At 41.8% G+C, this 14,792-nt stretch overlaps 3 protein-coding genes across 4 annotated transcripts in view; 1 reads left to right on the top strand and 2 right to left on the bottom strand.

The window, feature by feature from the left end:
• The window catches only part of LOC309644252 (uncharacterized protein), a 153,229-nt gene that overhangs the window by 46,986 nt on the left and 91,451 nt on the right, over positions 1 to 14,792 (bottom strand). The window lies entirely within an intron of this gene.
• Positions 1 to 14,792, top strand: part of LOC309644316 (uncharacterized protein) — a 57,611-nt gene that overhangs the window by 31,930 nt on the left and 10,889 nt on the right. The gene's annotated exons all lie outside the window — the stretch shown is intronic.
• H3-3A (H3.3 histone A) lies at positions 2,994 to 11,210 on the bottom strand. The gene is made up of 4 exons (XM_082428190.1): positions 11,071 to 11,210; positions 9,389 to 9,539; positions 8,056 to 8,209; positions 2,994 to 3,677 (listed from the first exon to the last, which is right to left on the bottom strand). The coding sequence occupies exons 2-4, from the start codon at positions 9,514 to 9,516 to the stop codon at positions 3,549 to 3,551; spliced, it is 411 nt and encodes a 136-aa protein (XP_082284316.1). The 5' UTR covers positions 9,517 to 9,539; positions 11,071 to 11,210; the 3' UTR covers positions 2,994 to 3,548.

The raw sequence follows: 14,792 nt of genomic DNA, 5'->3' as shown, positions 1-14,792 counted from the left end.
CAGTGGTTAAGAATCCACCTGCCATGCAGGGGACATGGGTTCGAGCCCTGGTCCGGGAAGATCCCACATGCCACGGAGCAGCTAAGCCCGTGCACCACAACTACTGAGCCTGCGCTCTAGAGCCCGTGAGCCACAGCTACTGAGCCCGCACGCGTCAAGCCCGTGCTCCGCAACAAGAGAAGCCACCGCAATGAGAAGCCGGCGCACCACAACGAAGAGTAGCCCCCGCTCACCACAACTAGAGGAAGCCCGGGCGCAGCAACGAAGACCCAACACAGCCAAAAATAAATAAAATAAATTTATAAAAAAAAAAAAAAAAAAGGAGGATTTTCAGGCCAGGTTAATAAGCATCAATGGGAGTGGCAGATCACACTCATATCTAAGTCAAAAAATAACCCTGACCTCAAAATTATGCATATTGTTTAGACCCTAGTCAAATAAGAATAATCCTCCCAAATTTCATTGCCTCTTTAGTTAAGTAGGAAAGAGTTATCTACCTTATAGGAATAAGAGAATACCTATCAAGTATTAACAGACCATGGTATATTGAGACAAGCTCAGTACATTGACCAGACATCCGTGTACCTGCTTTGAGTGCCAAGTTCATCTATTTTGTATCAAACATACTTCAATTGGCTCTTAGTAGCTTATACTGCAGTGAACATATGTTCCTGCCAATACTCCAAGTAATACTAGTGCCTGCCTGTAGAAGCCTATACAAACGATCACACTAAAACTAGGATACCATGTCAACAAATTAGAAACAGGCTCTAAAAAAATCTCATATTTCTCACATTGATTTTATAATGACATAAATTCTAAAAATGAAGTTACTGCTAAAAACCTTAACACCAATGTTTATGTTTATAAGCCCAATGTTGTAGCTTATTGACATGAATCTGTTCTTAGCCCATTGATTAGTTCATCTCAGTTCACTTCCAGAGCAGCTTCACTCATATGCTACAACTAATGTCAGAGTTCCCTGTGCTATACTGTAGGTTCTCATTAGTTATCTATTTTATACATTGTATCAGTAGTGTATATATGTCAATCCCAGTCTCCCAATTCATCCCACCCCCCTTCCCCCTTGGTATCCATACATTTGTTGCCTACATCTGTGTCTCTATTTCTGCTTTGTAAATAAGATCGTCTATACCAATTTTTTCAGATTCCACATACATCCGTTAATATACAATATTTGTTTTTCTCTTTCTGACTTACTTCACTCTGTATGACAGTCTCTAGGTCCATCCACGTCTCTACAAATGACCCAATTTCATTCCTTTTTATGGCTGAGTAATATTCCATTGAATATATGTACCACATCTTCTTCATCCATTCCTCTGTTGGTGGACATTTAGGTTGTTTCCACATCCTGGCTGTTGTAAACGGTGCTACGATGAACACTGGGGGAGCATGTGTCTTTCTGTTTTTGTTTTGAACTTTTTAAAAATTAATTAATTAATTTTGGCTGCACTGGGTCTTCGTTGCTGTGCGCGGGCTTTTCTCTAGTTGCAGCACGGACTACTCTTTGTTGCGGTGTGCAGGCTTCTCATTGCAGCGGCTTCTCTTGTGGAGCACGGGCTCTAGGTACACAGGCTCTAGAACGCAGGCTTAGTCGTTGTGGCGCACAGGCTTTGTTGCTCCGCAGCATGTGGGATCTTCCCCAACCAGGGCTCGAACCCGTGTCCCAATCAGGTGGATTCTTAGCCACTGCGCCACCAGGGAAGCCCCTTGTTTTAAATTTTATCTTTTACACAGCAGGTTCTTGTTATCTATTTTATACCTATTAGTGTATATATGTCAATCCCAATCTCCCATTCATCACACCACCACCCCCTCCCCCCCTGCTTTCCCCCCTTGGTGTCCATACGTTTGTTCTCTACATCTGTTTCTATTTCTACCTTGCAAACCGGTTCATCTGTACCATTTTTCTAGATTCCACATATATGCATTAATATACGATTTGTTTTCCTCTTCCTGACTTACTCTGTATGACAGTCTCTAGTTCCATCCATGTCTCAGCAAATGACTCAATTTCATTCCTTTTTATGGCTGCATAATATTCTGTTGTACATATGTACATCTTCTTTACCCATTCGTCTGTCGATGGGCATTTAGGTTGCTTCCATGACCCGGCTATTGTAAATAGTGCTGCAGTGAACATTGTGGTACATGACTCTTTTTTGAATTATGGTTTTCTCAGGGTATATGCCCAGTAGTGGGATTGCTGGGTCGTATGGTAGTTCTACTTTGTTTTTTTAAGGCACCTCCAGTGTTCTCCATAGTGGCTGTATCAATTTACATTCCCACCAACAGTGCAAGAGGGTTCCCTTTTCTCCACACCCTCTCCAGTGTTTACTGTTTGTAGACAATTTTTTAACGATGGCCATTCTGACTGGTGTGAGATGATACCTCATTGTAGTTTTGATTTGCATTTCTCTAATAAGAGATGTTGTAAGTCTTAAAAGGTTCACCATCCTCTTTTCACGTTAATCACCCCAATGCTAAATAAAACACAGTGCTAAGAATGAACTATAGGTGCTTGATTAATAACTTCAGGGTTAATATACAATATCTTAAAATAGCCAGCTTTCTGATGCACTAATTTTTGAGCTGAAGACTGTTACATTTGCAGTTAAATTACCATTAAATATTCAAAGTTTAATAACAGATTATGTTTATAAATGTACTTTCACTACTTATACAGGTTTAACTATTTTCATGTGATTCTGCTGGCCAGCTAGGTTTGGGAATTGCTGGTTAAAAGTACACATATCCATAGTCAAACTCTGGTTTTGGAAAATAGATATACCACCTTCAAATTTTTAAAAATTTGGAGGAAAGCCAGTAGCTCCAGTTTCCTTCCCATACAAAGCTTATACTTTCCTCCTCTCTCAACAGTATCAGATAAAAAGTGACAAAATGCTTGATACTAAAATTATTCTGAATATGGAAATTTCAAGTAAGTTAATTGTACAGACAAGGCTGATAGTAAAGACCAAAAGCAGGTATAGTTTAATGTATTTTAATAGCAAACTTACAGGAACAGCACAGAAGACAGACAACATTAAAAACATGTACTTGCATATAGGACAACTCAGTTAGAAAAGTATAGTGAATGGATGGAATCTACTGTATGATAAAAATGCTACAAACACCATTTAGTTGCAGTCAATAAGAAATTTACTTGTTTTAAAAAAATCCAAATGCTGGCATTGTCCAGAAAAATTTAACAGGTTTATTTATAATTGTTATAAAGTTGAACTGCTGAAACTTGTTCACTGAAACATTTTGACTTGCATTAATGCTTTATGTCCCCGCATTTATATTAAAAATTCACACACAAATGAAAATGGAAAAACTGCCAATACCTGATTTCTGTCCCCCATTTTTCCACCTGCAATCATATACTTAGGTACCTTTTGACCCCACGGGAAAAAAAAAAAAAATCTAACGTTCAGATCTACCAATAACAGGAAGAGAATTTTTTTTTTTTTTTTTTTTTTTTTTTTAAAGAATGAAATGTTTCCCATCATAGTGGATTCTTAAGCACGTTCTCCACGTATGCGGCGTGCTAGCTGGATGTCTTTTGGCATAATTGTTACACGTTTGGCATGGATAGCACACAGGTTGGTGTCTTCAAAAAGGCCAACCAGATAGGCCTCACTTGCCTCCTACAACAGGAATAAAGAAAAAAATATTAACAATAGTTAAGTTACATCTGTATCAGTTAAAAAGATGAGGTTTTTGAGCCCTTAAAAAACCTACTTCAGAAGATGTTGACTATTTTACCAAATGCTTACATTTTAAAACCTGTGCGACTAGGCTGAAAGGCAGCTTATGAAAGTGAAAACTCAAGTCTTTATCAAATAATACAAGTCAAATAATTTCACTACTAAAAAAGTTTAATTTTTTAAATGTTATATGTGATTTTTAGTAAACTTAAATGTGTCTTGAGTAAAGCAAAAAATCCAACTTAAATTCTAACATTCATTCTCATCCTCACAAAGATAAATGGAATCATGTATCTAATCCAAAGTAATATACTCTCCTACCCTGCTGTGTCCTCCTTTTTCTGAATCTTACTCACACTTCATTATACCTGTTTGACCACTGGTTTCCATCATGGTCCTCATCTACCTTTCCTTTAACACCTCAGTTTCACCACTAGAGTGCTGTTGGGTCCCAGAACACACCAGATTTGTGTCTTACTTACACACATTGACCTATTTTGCCGAGATATGCCCCCATGTCCCCCACTAACTGTACCTTCCTCTATGCACCCCTATCTGTAATGGCATTTTTGCTACCTCCCAGCATTAACATTGATCCCTCTGGTTTTTCTCATTATACTCTAAGACTTTTCTGAAGGCATCTTCTTATCCCTACTTTCACTCAAAAACTGGTAGCTACATGAATCATTCACCAACACTTGGCATGTAAAGAGGAAAAAAGGAGAGCTTCTACTTATAATTAACTCTTAAATTGTTAGTACATCTTACAGCTGTCTGAAAAGCTGAAGAATCCTTTAGTCTAGGTTAAAACATCTGCTTACTCATTTTGAAATGTACCTACTGTTTTACCAGTCCAGTCATCAGTCCAACTGTTTTAGTGGATTAGGAACACACTAAATGAAAGACATTATTTGGCTTCTATATAAGCAAGTTATTTCTCTGTTTGAGATATATTTAGGGGAAAAAACCAGATTTTTGTAATTGCTATTTTTGTCCTAATTAAAAAAATTATTTCCATTTTGGAAACTTTAGGTAATAAAACTAAAAGAGAAATACACAGAATACTTGAGCAATTCAAGCCCAAAATACTACATAACACACAAGATACAGAGATGGGAAGAACCAGATTTGCTTTTTACAAACATTTTGACTTTGCCAATAAAACTCGAGATGCTGCTTTTAAAAGCACTAACACAGCAACAATTAATTCAAATGGTTTACGTTATTCCATCTTACAAAAAAAATTATTTCCTACATTTATATCTTCATTCTTTTTAGCCTAATCTCTCTCTTCTATAAAAATCTGTTTCACCCAAAGTTTACTATCCCCTACATGTCTTTCTGCAGCATTTGTTATCAAGAGCTAAGTCTTATTTACCTACCCTTTATGGACTACCTCAAGATTATTCCATGAAGGAGAAAGCAAACACTCCTCTTGCCCCTGGTTCCCAGGTGCAGGTAACTTTGAACTCCTAATTCCTTGGCAATCACATTGGCCTTGTACACTAGCCATCTTTTAATGACCTTAAATTACTTAACAGAGATCTCTAACCCTAACTGAAATTTGCATCTTTTCTTTTTTTTTCTTGGCTGGGATATGTGGCTTGCAGGACAGTTCCCTGACCAGGGATTGAATGCGGCTCCTCAGCTGTGAAAGCGCGGAGTCCTAACCGCTGGACCACGAGGGAATTCCCGAAATTTGCATCTTTTCTATGCAATTAGTTCCGTGTATCTTACCTATTCCAAAGAATATATTAAAAGCAAAAGTCCTTAATGTTCAGGGATTAATTCTTGGGATATTCTAGAAATGGGTAAAAAATTTAGGAAACACAGCATACTGTAGCCTACCTACTCTTACGGGTTCACAACACACATCAGATACTAGGACTGAAGTTCCTCAAGAAAGAAACTAGTTTCTTTTTTGTTTCACCCAGCGTATCTCAGGATTATGCAAATCTAGAAGGCTTCTACAAAACACAGCACTATGAGCTGCTATACGGACAAGCCAACAGGTCCTCCAATTCTGAGACCATTTAAGAGTGGAATAGTGATCTACTGGCTCCCCTAGTACTACTCAAATGTGGCATGTGGCAGCTGGGCCTCTCACTGCCATCTTACAACCTGGCTATAGGTTTTATAGAGTTGTGTCTGGTCAGCTCTGGGAGAAGAGTCAATACTCATAGGGAATTTAACCATGACTCATATATTTCTAATTCTATTGCCAATGTGCCAAAGTCTCCTAAACATTAAGGCTATGATGGGAATTAAAGACTGACACATTAATTTATAGCCCAATGAATGTAATTTTGAGATAACAGCAAAAGAAAAAATATCTTATAACTGGAAGGAAATGTTAATTTACAACATTTTGAGTATGTTCAATATCTGACTCTTTCACCACTTCAAACCACCAATGTCCATTTTTAACACGATACCTTAGTTCAAACTCTCAGATATTAGGGGCAAAGGCTAAATTTCAAGTTAGCTAATTCTTGATTATTTATGGCAAACCTAGACTAAATTCTCTCCCATCCTCACTGGACTACTTCCCCTCCTCATTTAGTTGTATTAGAAAAGTTGTAAACTGTGTAATTCTAAAGGCAAAAATAGTGACTTTTGGAATTCTATTTCAACTGCTCTCTTCTATTGCCCTATTTCCATTAGCAAATTCTCCATCTCTGTATCTTTAAGAGAACTGATGTATAAAAAAGGCAACACAAAACAAAAAAAATTTCTAACAAAGATTACTCTTCCAATAAAGAGCTACCTAATGCAAGAGTACTACAGGCAGCAGAATTGAACATTTTGCTCAAAACCAATACAACCACACTTACTGACAAATATAAAACACACACCTTAATAACAGCAACGTGGAAGTTTACACATGAATTTTAAAAAGACAACAGTCTTTTACTCAGACTGTTCAGTAATCAATTTACAAAGCTCTATCATTGACACTTAAGCTCAACAATGTTGGACTTTCAAGTATAGTGTGTTCTTCAAGCATAGCCCTGCTAACTGTAACTACAAAACAAAATTGGCAGCTTTAGAGCAATGCTTGAGAATATCAATAATATTTCTATATTTAAAATTAGTGGGGAAAATGTGATTAGCAATTGTAGTAATAAACAAAATGGGATCTAAAGATAGTCAATGATTAAAACAGAAAATAAAGGTTTTAAATAACAGCACTGGAAGATTTTAGTAGTTTGAAATTTCAGTAATTTCAATTCATTGAGAATTTAATGGATGCCTACTCCTGGAATTCACCAATCAAATGAAGTTCAGACTAACCATAGAAACAGCTCAACCAATTACACTTCAGGGTAGAATCCACCTATCAAATCTTCCTCACACATAAAGGAAAAGCTTGGCAACAGCAGCCTTGAAAAATCCTCCAATGGAGTGTATGTAGATTCTGGACCCTCCCCCAAAAGAGATTCCGATTCAGGTCTGTGGAGGTGCCTAGCAATCTGCAATTTTAATCACCTCAAACCCCACACTCTGAAGGAGGTGGCAGTCTTACCATACTTTGAGTTACAATGATCTAACGAATGCCAAACTCGTTAACATCATAGGTTACTCAAGTGATTGATGTTAATTATACCCACATACCTAATCAAATATCTTACTTGTGGGCATTTCAAGTTTTAATCTTGGCACAAACCACCAGTATTTTCAAATACATAACCACAGCTAAAACAGTACTTCTCAAAGTTCTGACACACTGGAGCTAAGATTAAATTCACTATGTTTCCCATTCAAGTGGAAATCCATACATAATCCCCTTTAGCAAACTACAAGTCTTCCAATTTCTCTTTACAAGCCTAGTATCTTTTTCTCCTTATCGTCAACCTAATCCTAACTACCATTCATGCTTCTTTTACCTCAATGCACAATTCTTTTATGCTGCCTATTCCCATCCCAGATATTATGTTCTCTCCACTTGCAACCGCCTCTTCAGGTCCAGGAAGCCATTTATTCTAACATTCCATTTATATCAGTCACTGTTTGAAACTAATTACCAATACAGACCTTTAGCCCCATGACTTCCTGATGTCCTGCAGCAACTGTAAGCCAAACCAGAAGGTTCTTTTTCCCTTTAAACACTGCAACGACTAAAATTTTAAAATCCTATGTCTGCTTGTATGACCTTGAGCAACTTAACCTTTCTGACATCTTAACAGTGAAATAGATAAGACCTACCTCATCTGCTTGTGATGATTAAATTTAACAAGCACATGCAAAGATTTAGAATTGTTCTTGGTACAAAGCAGGAACGGCCAACTCTTAGAGCTTTTCCCACCCGCCATTTTACCTGCAAAGCACCAATAGCTGCACTCTGGAAGCGCAGATCTGTTTTGAAGTCCTGAGCAATTTCCCGCACCAGACGCTGGAAGGGAAGTTTGCGAATCAGAAGTTCAGTGGATTTCTGATAACGTCTAATTTCACGGAGTGCCACGGTACCAGGCCTTTAAAACAAAACACAATAAAGACATGGTTACCAAATACATAAAAAACATAAAAGAGTGGTCATCAGCTTTAAAAAGACGCAGTCACTTCTCAAAAAATAAATCACCCAACTATTCTTCAGCTTCTGTATCAAATTTCACTATTAATTTATGACCTGAATATTCAAGTCTGTTAAGAGTAACACAATACCTTTAAAGCAAAAAGCATGATATTAAAGTAGATTCCTGGCAGGAGGTTTAATCAAAGTCCCCTTTATTTTCTTCCTCTTTAACATATATATCACTAACTTGTTATAATTACAACTTGGGAAAGTACTAGGCCACAAATAAAGAAGTCAAAATTGTTCAGACTCTTCTCAATTTGGCAGCACTCTCCTCCTTGCCACTGGCACCCCCAATTCTTCTAAAAGCCCTACCAGCACAACCCAATGAGTTTCCTTTAAAAAATACACTTATGGCATTTAAGTCTGATTTCTCAGAATACCTTTGAATACTGCACACACCTTATGAATGATTAAATGTGAATACTCTTTTATGGTGTATCTTCCATATGGAAGTTTTCTTCCTTTCTTTTTTTTTAAACTAATTTTAAGCAAGAAATTTACCTCAATTCTGACTTATTTCTTCCACTTTTATTTTAGGCTAACTGTAAAATCATTTGCAGAGGACACCTAAATACAGACAACTTCTGCCCTCTAATGGCAGATGCCCTTAACAACACTACTCAGGGTAGTTCAAAACTGTGCTAACACAAGGAAATAAACCAATTCAAGTAAATGAGGGACTTACCTAAAACAAAATGACCCCCAATCTTGATTAAATTACCGAGAGAAAGAGTATCCTCAAAAATGTATTTAAAAACAACACTTTACTATTTAAAAAATACACATTACACCTAACAGCTAAATAAAATGTTACCCTATCCCATTAATGTTATTAGTGATATAACCTCTCCTTTGGGCTATGGGCAAGATTATGGCTTCAAAATTAAACATGTTCCCAATAAAACCTAACACTAAATTATATATATATTTTAAAGTATTAATAAACATTCAAAAGGAAAAATTATCAGTTTCTCTAAAGCAAAAAGTATGATTATACATGTTTTTATTAAGTTATATAGATACTGCTTCGGGAGATAGGCTTTGTCCCATTTTTTCCCTCCTCTTGTTTTAATACCTGTAACGATGAGGTTTCTTCACCCCTCCAGTAGAGGGCGCACTCTTGCGAGCGGCTTTTGTAGCCAGTTGCTTCCTCGGTGCTTTACCACCGGTCGATTTGCGGGCAGTCTGCTTTGTACGCGCCATGGTATAGAGACCTCCTTACTTACCTACCGGCATCAAAACACAAAAATCACCATATGCAACTACCAAACATACAAGTTTTCCTGCCACTACCACCGCCCCCCCCAATCTGGAAATTATGATCAGTATAAAAAAATAATGTCTGTAACGTTACATAATTTGAAAGTGTGCAGATTACGTCTACCACCCAAATATGACTTCCTGAAACAAACTGTAGTACTAGAAAATTGTTAGCATTAACACCAATCATCTCTCAAAAATGCCAAATCTGAGCGATAAACGGCAAAACAAAAAGACCCCTAACAGCCTTCGCTTCAGTTTCTTTAATTAAAGTAGAAATTAGAAATGTCTGTAAATATTCGATCCACTAACAAGTCAAAAGAACGAAGCCACAAACCACAGAAAGGTCGAGTCAAATTACAGCAAGAAAGGTTTTGGTCACCCCCCCGCCCCCCCCCTTTACGTCTGGCAGTTGATAGACTGCTGTAAATATCTGAAAACATTCCTGCTTTTGCATCTCTACAGTTCTGTTGACAAAAAGGCGTCTCAAAAAACAAGAGGGGAACAACAGCTACCACCAGCGAGCATTCTACAAAGCACCGTCCTGGCGTCCAGTCTTCAGAAGCTTCGCAGTGAAATAAAAAAAAAAGTGCCCCGCACCCAGGCTTTAATTAACGCACGAGACCTGCCGACCAGTCCACCCCAAGCACCACATAAACTTTTGGTTTCGCCTCCTCCGGCCCCTCGGCACAGAGTCCCCCAGCCTGCCCGCCTCGCTCCCAGCGTCTCGCGCAGGCACAAACTCGGCTCCCAGACCAGAACAAAATGGAAACAATCGCAAAACGTATCCGATTCCCTACCAAAGAGACAAAACACCAAATCGCTCGAAAATAGCCCGATCCCCTGCCACGTGCCGCCCTCCAAAATGCAAAAGTTTTTTTTGTGCATTTCAAATGTATCAAGTTTCCGCTTCTCTAAAAAAGGAGAAAAAAATGTTTCTCTTTAAAAAATTTTCCTCCTTTTTTGAAATGGGGAAGAGAGAAACGGGGGAAAAAATATGGTCGGTGACCAGAGAAGAGAGACAAGATGGTGAAGCTTAGCAACAACTGTGGGGAGGCAGCAAAAAGCGAGTTACCCCAGGGTGGGAAGCAGCGGCGATTTCCACCCTTTTCCCGCTCGAAAACTGGGGTCCGGGGTCCGGGGGCGGTAGTTAAGAGGCCCGCGCGGGTCGTGGTGAAGGTCTGGGGTCCCGGGAAGGGGCGGCGGGCGGGATTTCACCGAAGAAAGAGGAGCCAGGGGCGCGGGGAGAGAGAGCAGGCTCGGCGACGCGGCGGTTGCTGCTGTTGGGCTGAGGCGGCGAGAGACTCGGGAGCCGCCGGAGCCGCCGCCGCCTGAGAGGTGAGGGAAACTCGCTCCTCACCTCCGTTTCTGGGCCAAAAAGTTTGTGGGCCAAGCCAGAGGGACCGTGGGTCCCCTCACCGCACCGCCGGGGCCCGGCCCGGGGTTGACGGCAAGCGGGGCTCGGTTCCGGGGAAGCGGGCAGACGGGGAAACTTACCCCCCTTCTCCTTCGGCTGGAGCTCAGCGAGCGAGAGGCGGCGCTGGCGTCGGAGAGCGACAGCGGCGCGGCGGCGGCAGCGAACACAATTGAAAGATGGCTGACACCGAGGCTATCCCCCAACACACGCCGCCCCGCCCCCGCGCCGCGCGCCAACCAATCACACACAATGGAGGGAAGGCTCGGCCCCGCCCCCGCCCCCTCGCTCGCGCCCCGCCTCCGCCCCTCCCCCCGCGCGCCCGTTCGCTGGCGCGCGCTCGCCCCTCCCCCGCGCGCCGCCCGCTCCCTCCTCCCGGCCGCCTCGCGCAGTGTGTGTACAAACACAAAAGACACGCCGAAGGGCCGCCGGCTCGAGCCGAGACGGCTGCCCGCCCGCCCCCGTTTTAACTCCGGCTCTCCGGCCCCGCACTCCCACCCTGCTCCGTGCGCACACGTCTTGGAACTCGGGAAGCCCGGGTTTGGGGCGCCGAGGGGGAAGTGAGGGGGGAGGGGCGGGCGGGAGGAGGTGCGGTCGGTGAACGCCCGGCCTGCGGGCGTCTCGGGCCGCGGCGGGGAGGGAGAGCTCCGCTCCGGCGCGGGCCCAGGCGCGCGTCCCCGAGGCGCCCCGGGCGGCGTGGGGGCGGGGAGGAGGGCACCGTCAGCCGGGTCGGTGCACCCCAGTTGAAAACACTACCCAACAGGAAGCTTGCAAATAGCAGCCTAGCGTCCCGCGTCCACTTTCGGATGGGGCTGCTCTAGCCGCTGGCAGGGCTGCCGGACGGCAGTCTTCACGCTCTCTCTCCGGGCCAGGTGCGGCCGGCCCGCCCGTAGACAACTTTAGTCACTCAACACACCGGCCCGGGCCGTAGCGGGCCCCGCGGTGCGGGCTGTAGGCAGTCCGCAAGGGCTCTGCCACCTAGGACGCCCGGCCCCGCGCAGGTGGCATCTCCAGGGCCGAGGGGACGGGGCTCGCCTTCTTCCTGAGCCGGGATGCCTGATGCAAGATGGCTGTATTTTGTAAGCCTCTAAAACAATGTGTGGAATACACAGCTAACTGCACCAGAGCCTGACTACCAGTCCTGGCAGCTTGTCCTACTAGCAAGTTCGGCCTTTTAACCTTTTCAGTATTCGGTAGAATTGCCAAATACTGGATAGTCAAGTGTTGTCAGCAGCTTCTGCATAGTTTAGATGCGGTGGAAAACGGCAGAAATAAGGAAAACGTGGTTTGGGGATTATCACATTTATCCATTTTCCAATTCTCAGTAGCATAGGAAACAGACTTCAGGTTCAAGTCATCCACGTTGTCAGCTCATTGGCCTTAGAATATCTGTACCGTCCCTAGATGGTTTTGACAGCACTCGCAACTATGTGTGAAGGTTTTCAATAGAAGTGTCATGAAGACATCCCATAGGATAGTGAAGGAGATAAATTTCATAGATGGAGGGCATAACTACTATTGGTAGTCTGAAGATCTTATAAAGCATCTTAGTCATAAACATTATCCTGAAACGGATATATGGAAATCAGATATGAGAGATTATCCTGAAACGGATATATGGAAATCAGATATGAGAGAGGGAATAGATTTGTCCAAGGACACTTGAGTGATGAACAGACCCAGAAGAAACCAAAAAAAATCCAGGCCTCCTGTTTCATTACTAGTTAATGAATGTTAAGTGTCTGTGGTTGCTCTGCAGAATACATGCAATCTGCAAGCCTGTCTTAAAAGCACATATGCAAAAAAGCTTAGGCTGAGCTGCCAGCGAAGACTTCCTATAATTTGGGCCAAGAAGAGGTTTCTTTGCTTGTTTTATGTTTTGTTTTGAGGAAACCAAAATATTTGTTGGTTTTTTTTCCAGGAGTTTTCCAGGAAGGCTGTTATATATCAATTAAATTCATCATATCTTCAAGAAATGTTCAATGACACTGGTAACATTCTCTTTATATGCTAGATTTTTCCATAGCTTCTATTTTTTGTCTTCAAAATATTTCTAAGGACAGGAAAGACTATTTTAGGTGAAATAGTTCTGATCTTGGATTATCTGAACCTACTCAGCTGTCCATCTGTAAAACAGGAGTGATATTTATCTGTGTGAAGATAGGCCACAAGTTTTTTCTAGTTGTAGGATCAAGTACGTTTAGCACCTAGGTAGGTGCCTGGTTACCTACCTAGTGCCTTCTGGAAGTTTTCTCACTGAGTGAATGTTTATTGGGTGCTAACTGTGCTTGGCACTGTTCTGGGTGCTGGAAGACAGCGGTGAACAACACAAGCCCTCATGGGGCTTATGATCTCTGGAAGCATTGCTTTGCACAGGGAAGTAGCACTTGGAAGAGCGAAGGAAAGAGGTCCTTTGGAGTCCTAAGAGTGGCAAAACTGTAGCTGAGGGGAGAAGAGGACTTTAAAGTCAGATGATGGGGGAAGGAAAGCTGTCAGGGCAAAAAGGGATTCTAAAGGGGGTACCAGGGTCAGTCCTGAATTGGCTCTACTTCTAGAACTATTGGGCTAATAATGGCTTCAAAATTTGGAGTTTAAAAAACAATGGAGGGACTTCCGTGGTGGTCCAGTGGTTAAGGCTCCATGCTCCCAATGTAGGGGGCCCGGCTTCGATCCCTGGTCAGGGAACTAGATCCCGCATGCTGCAACTAAGACCCAGTGCAGCCAAATGAATTAAAAAGAAAAGAGAGGAAAAAAAAAAACAGTGGAGAGGAGGGGAGCAAAAGCTTTTAAGTTAAAACATTTTCCCTAGAGTAGAAAGCTTATGGTCACTAATTCAGATTTGTTTATGAGTAAAAGTTTAAAAAGTAGAATGGAAAGGACTTTAAAAGCACCACTGTTGATATCTGTTTAGCTCGTGAGTCAGTCCAGTGCAAAGATTACTGCCTCAAGGAGCTGTTGCTTCTGGCCACTCAGTTGCAGTACCCATGCACACTTTATCACATCACCCTTCCTCTTTATCACATTGATTTAAATCTGTCATATTTGTTTACTTGCTTGTTATGTCTCTTCCCCAGAGAATGTCAACTCTAGGACAGCAGTGGTCTTATGTCTTTCTTTCCACTGCACTAGCACTGCCACCTCCACTCCACCCCCAGTGTGGGGCTGTCCCCATTTGTTGAATATTAGGTGATCTCATCCAGTCCCATGGAATTGTCAGACATACACAAAAGGAGAGTAGTATAATGAACCTCTAGGTACCCATCAGCTAGCTTCAAAAATGATCTACTCATGACCAATCTTGTGTTTCATCTACACCTGTACTCATTCTTCCTACCTCCCCCCACTCAAATGATTTTGAAGCAAATTGCAGGCTTTACATCATTTTACCTGTAGATATTTCAGTATGTATTGTAGGAGCCAGATTAATGATTCATATGCCCATTAAATCTCTTATCATCTATGATTCTATTTGCCCTTTGTTGAAAACTATGTCCTGAGACTTTGGATCCCAGTCCTCTTTCCATAACTGTCCCTCCTTCAGTGTCGCCCAGTAAATGGCATTATGATTTACTTAACTGCTCAAACCAAAAAATGTAGGCATCCTACTTAAGCCTCCCTTTCTTTCACTCCCATAGTCCTATTGGTCCTACCTCTGAAAAGCTTCTCAGAATGACCTACTCCTTTCCTCCTCTCCTCACCTCTCACCTGGCCCCCAGTTACTTCCTATATGACCTTTCTCTTTCCACTCTTGCACCTCTGTATTCCATTCTCTACACTGCATGCCGAGATTAGATTTATAGAATGT

Source organism: Balaenoptera physalus (genome assembly GCF_965194825.1).
Source record: "Balaenoptera physalus genome assembly, chromosome: 1".
NCBI classification, from domain to species: domain Eukaryota; kingdom Metazoa; phylum Chordata; class Mammalia; order Artiodactyla; family Balaenopteridae; genus Balaenoptera; species Balaenoptera physalus.
The sequence above is the reverse complement of the archived record's forward strand: the minus strand, read 5'-3'. Positions and strand labels throughout refer to the sequence as shown.

Excerpts from the sequence above, each read along its gene's own strand:
- H3-3A (XM_082428190.1), bottom strand. The coding sequence starts at position 9,516 with ATGGCGCGTACAAAGCAGACTGCCCGCAAATCGACCGGTGGTAAAGCA. Across the intron at positions 8,210-9,388 it reads AAGAAACCTCATCGTTACAG|GCCTGGTACCGTGGCACTCC; the intron begins GTATTAAAACAA and ends TTTGTTTTAAAG. Across the intron at positions 3,678-8,055 it reads CAGCTATTGGTGCTTTGCAG|GAGGCAAGTGAGGCCTATCT; the intron begins GTAAAATGGCGG and ends TTCCTGTTGTAG.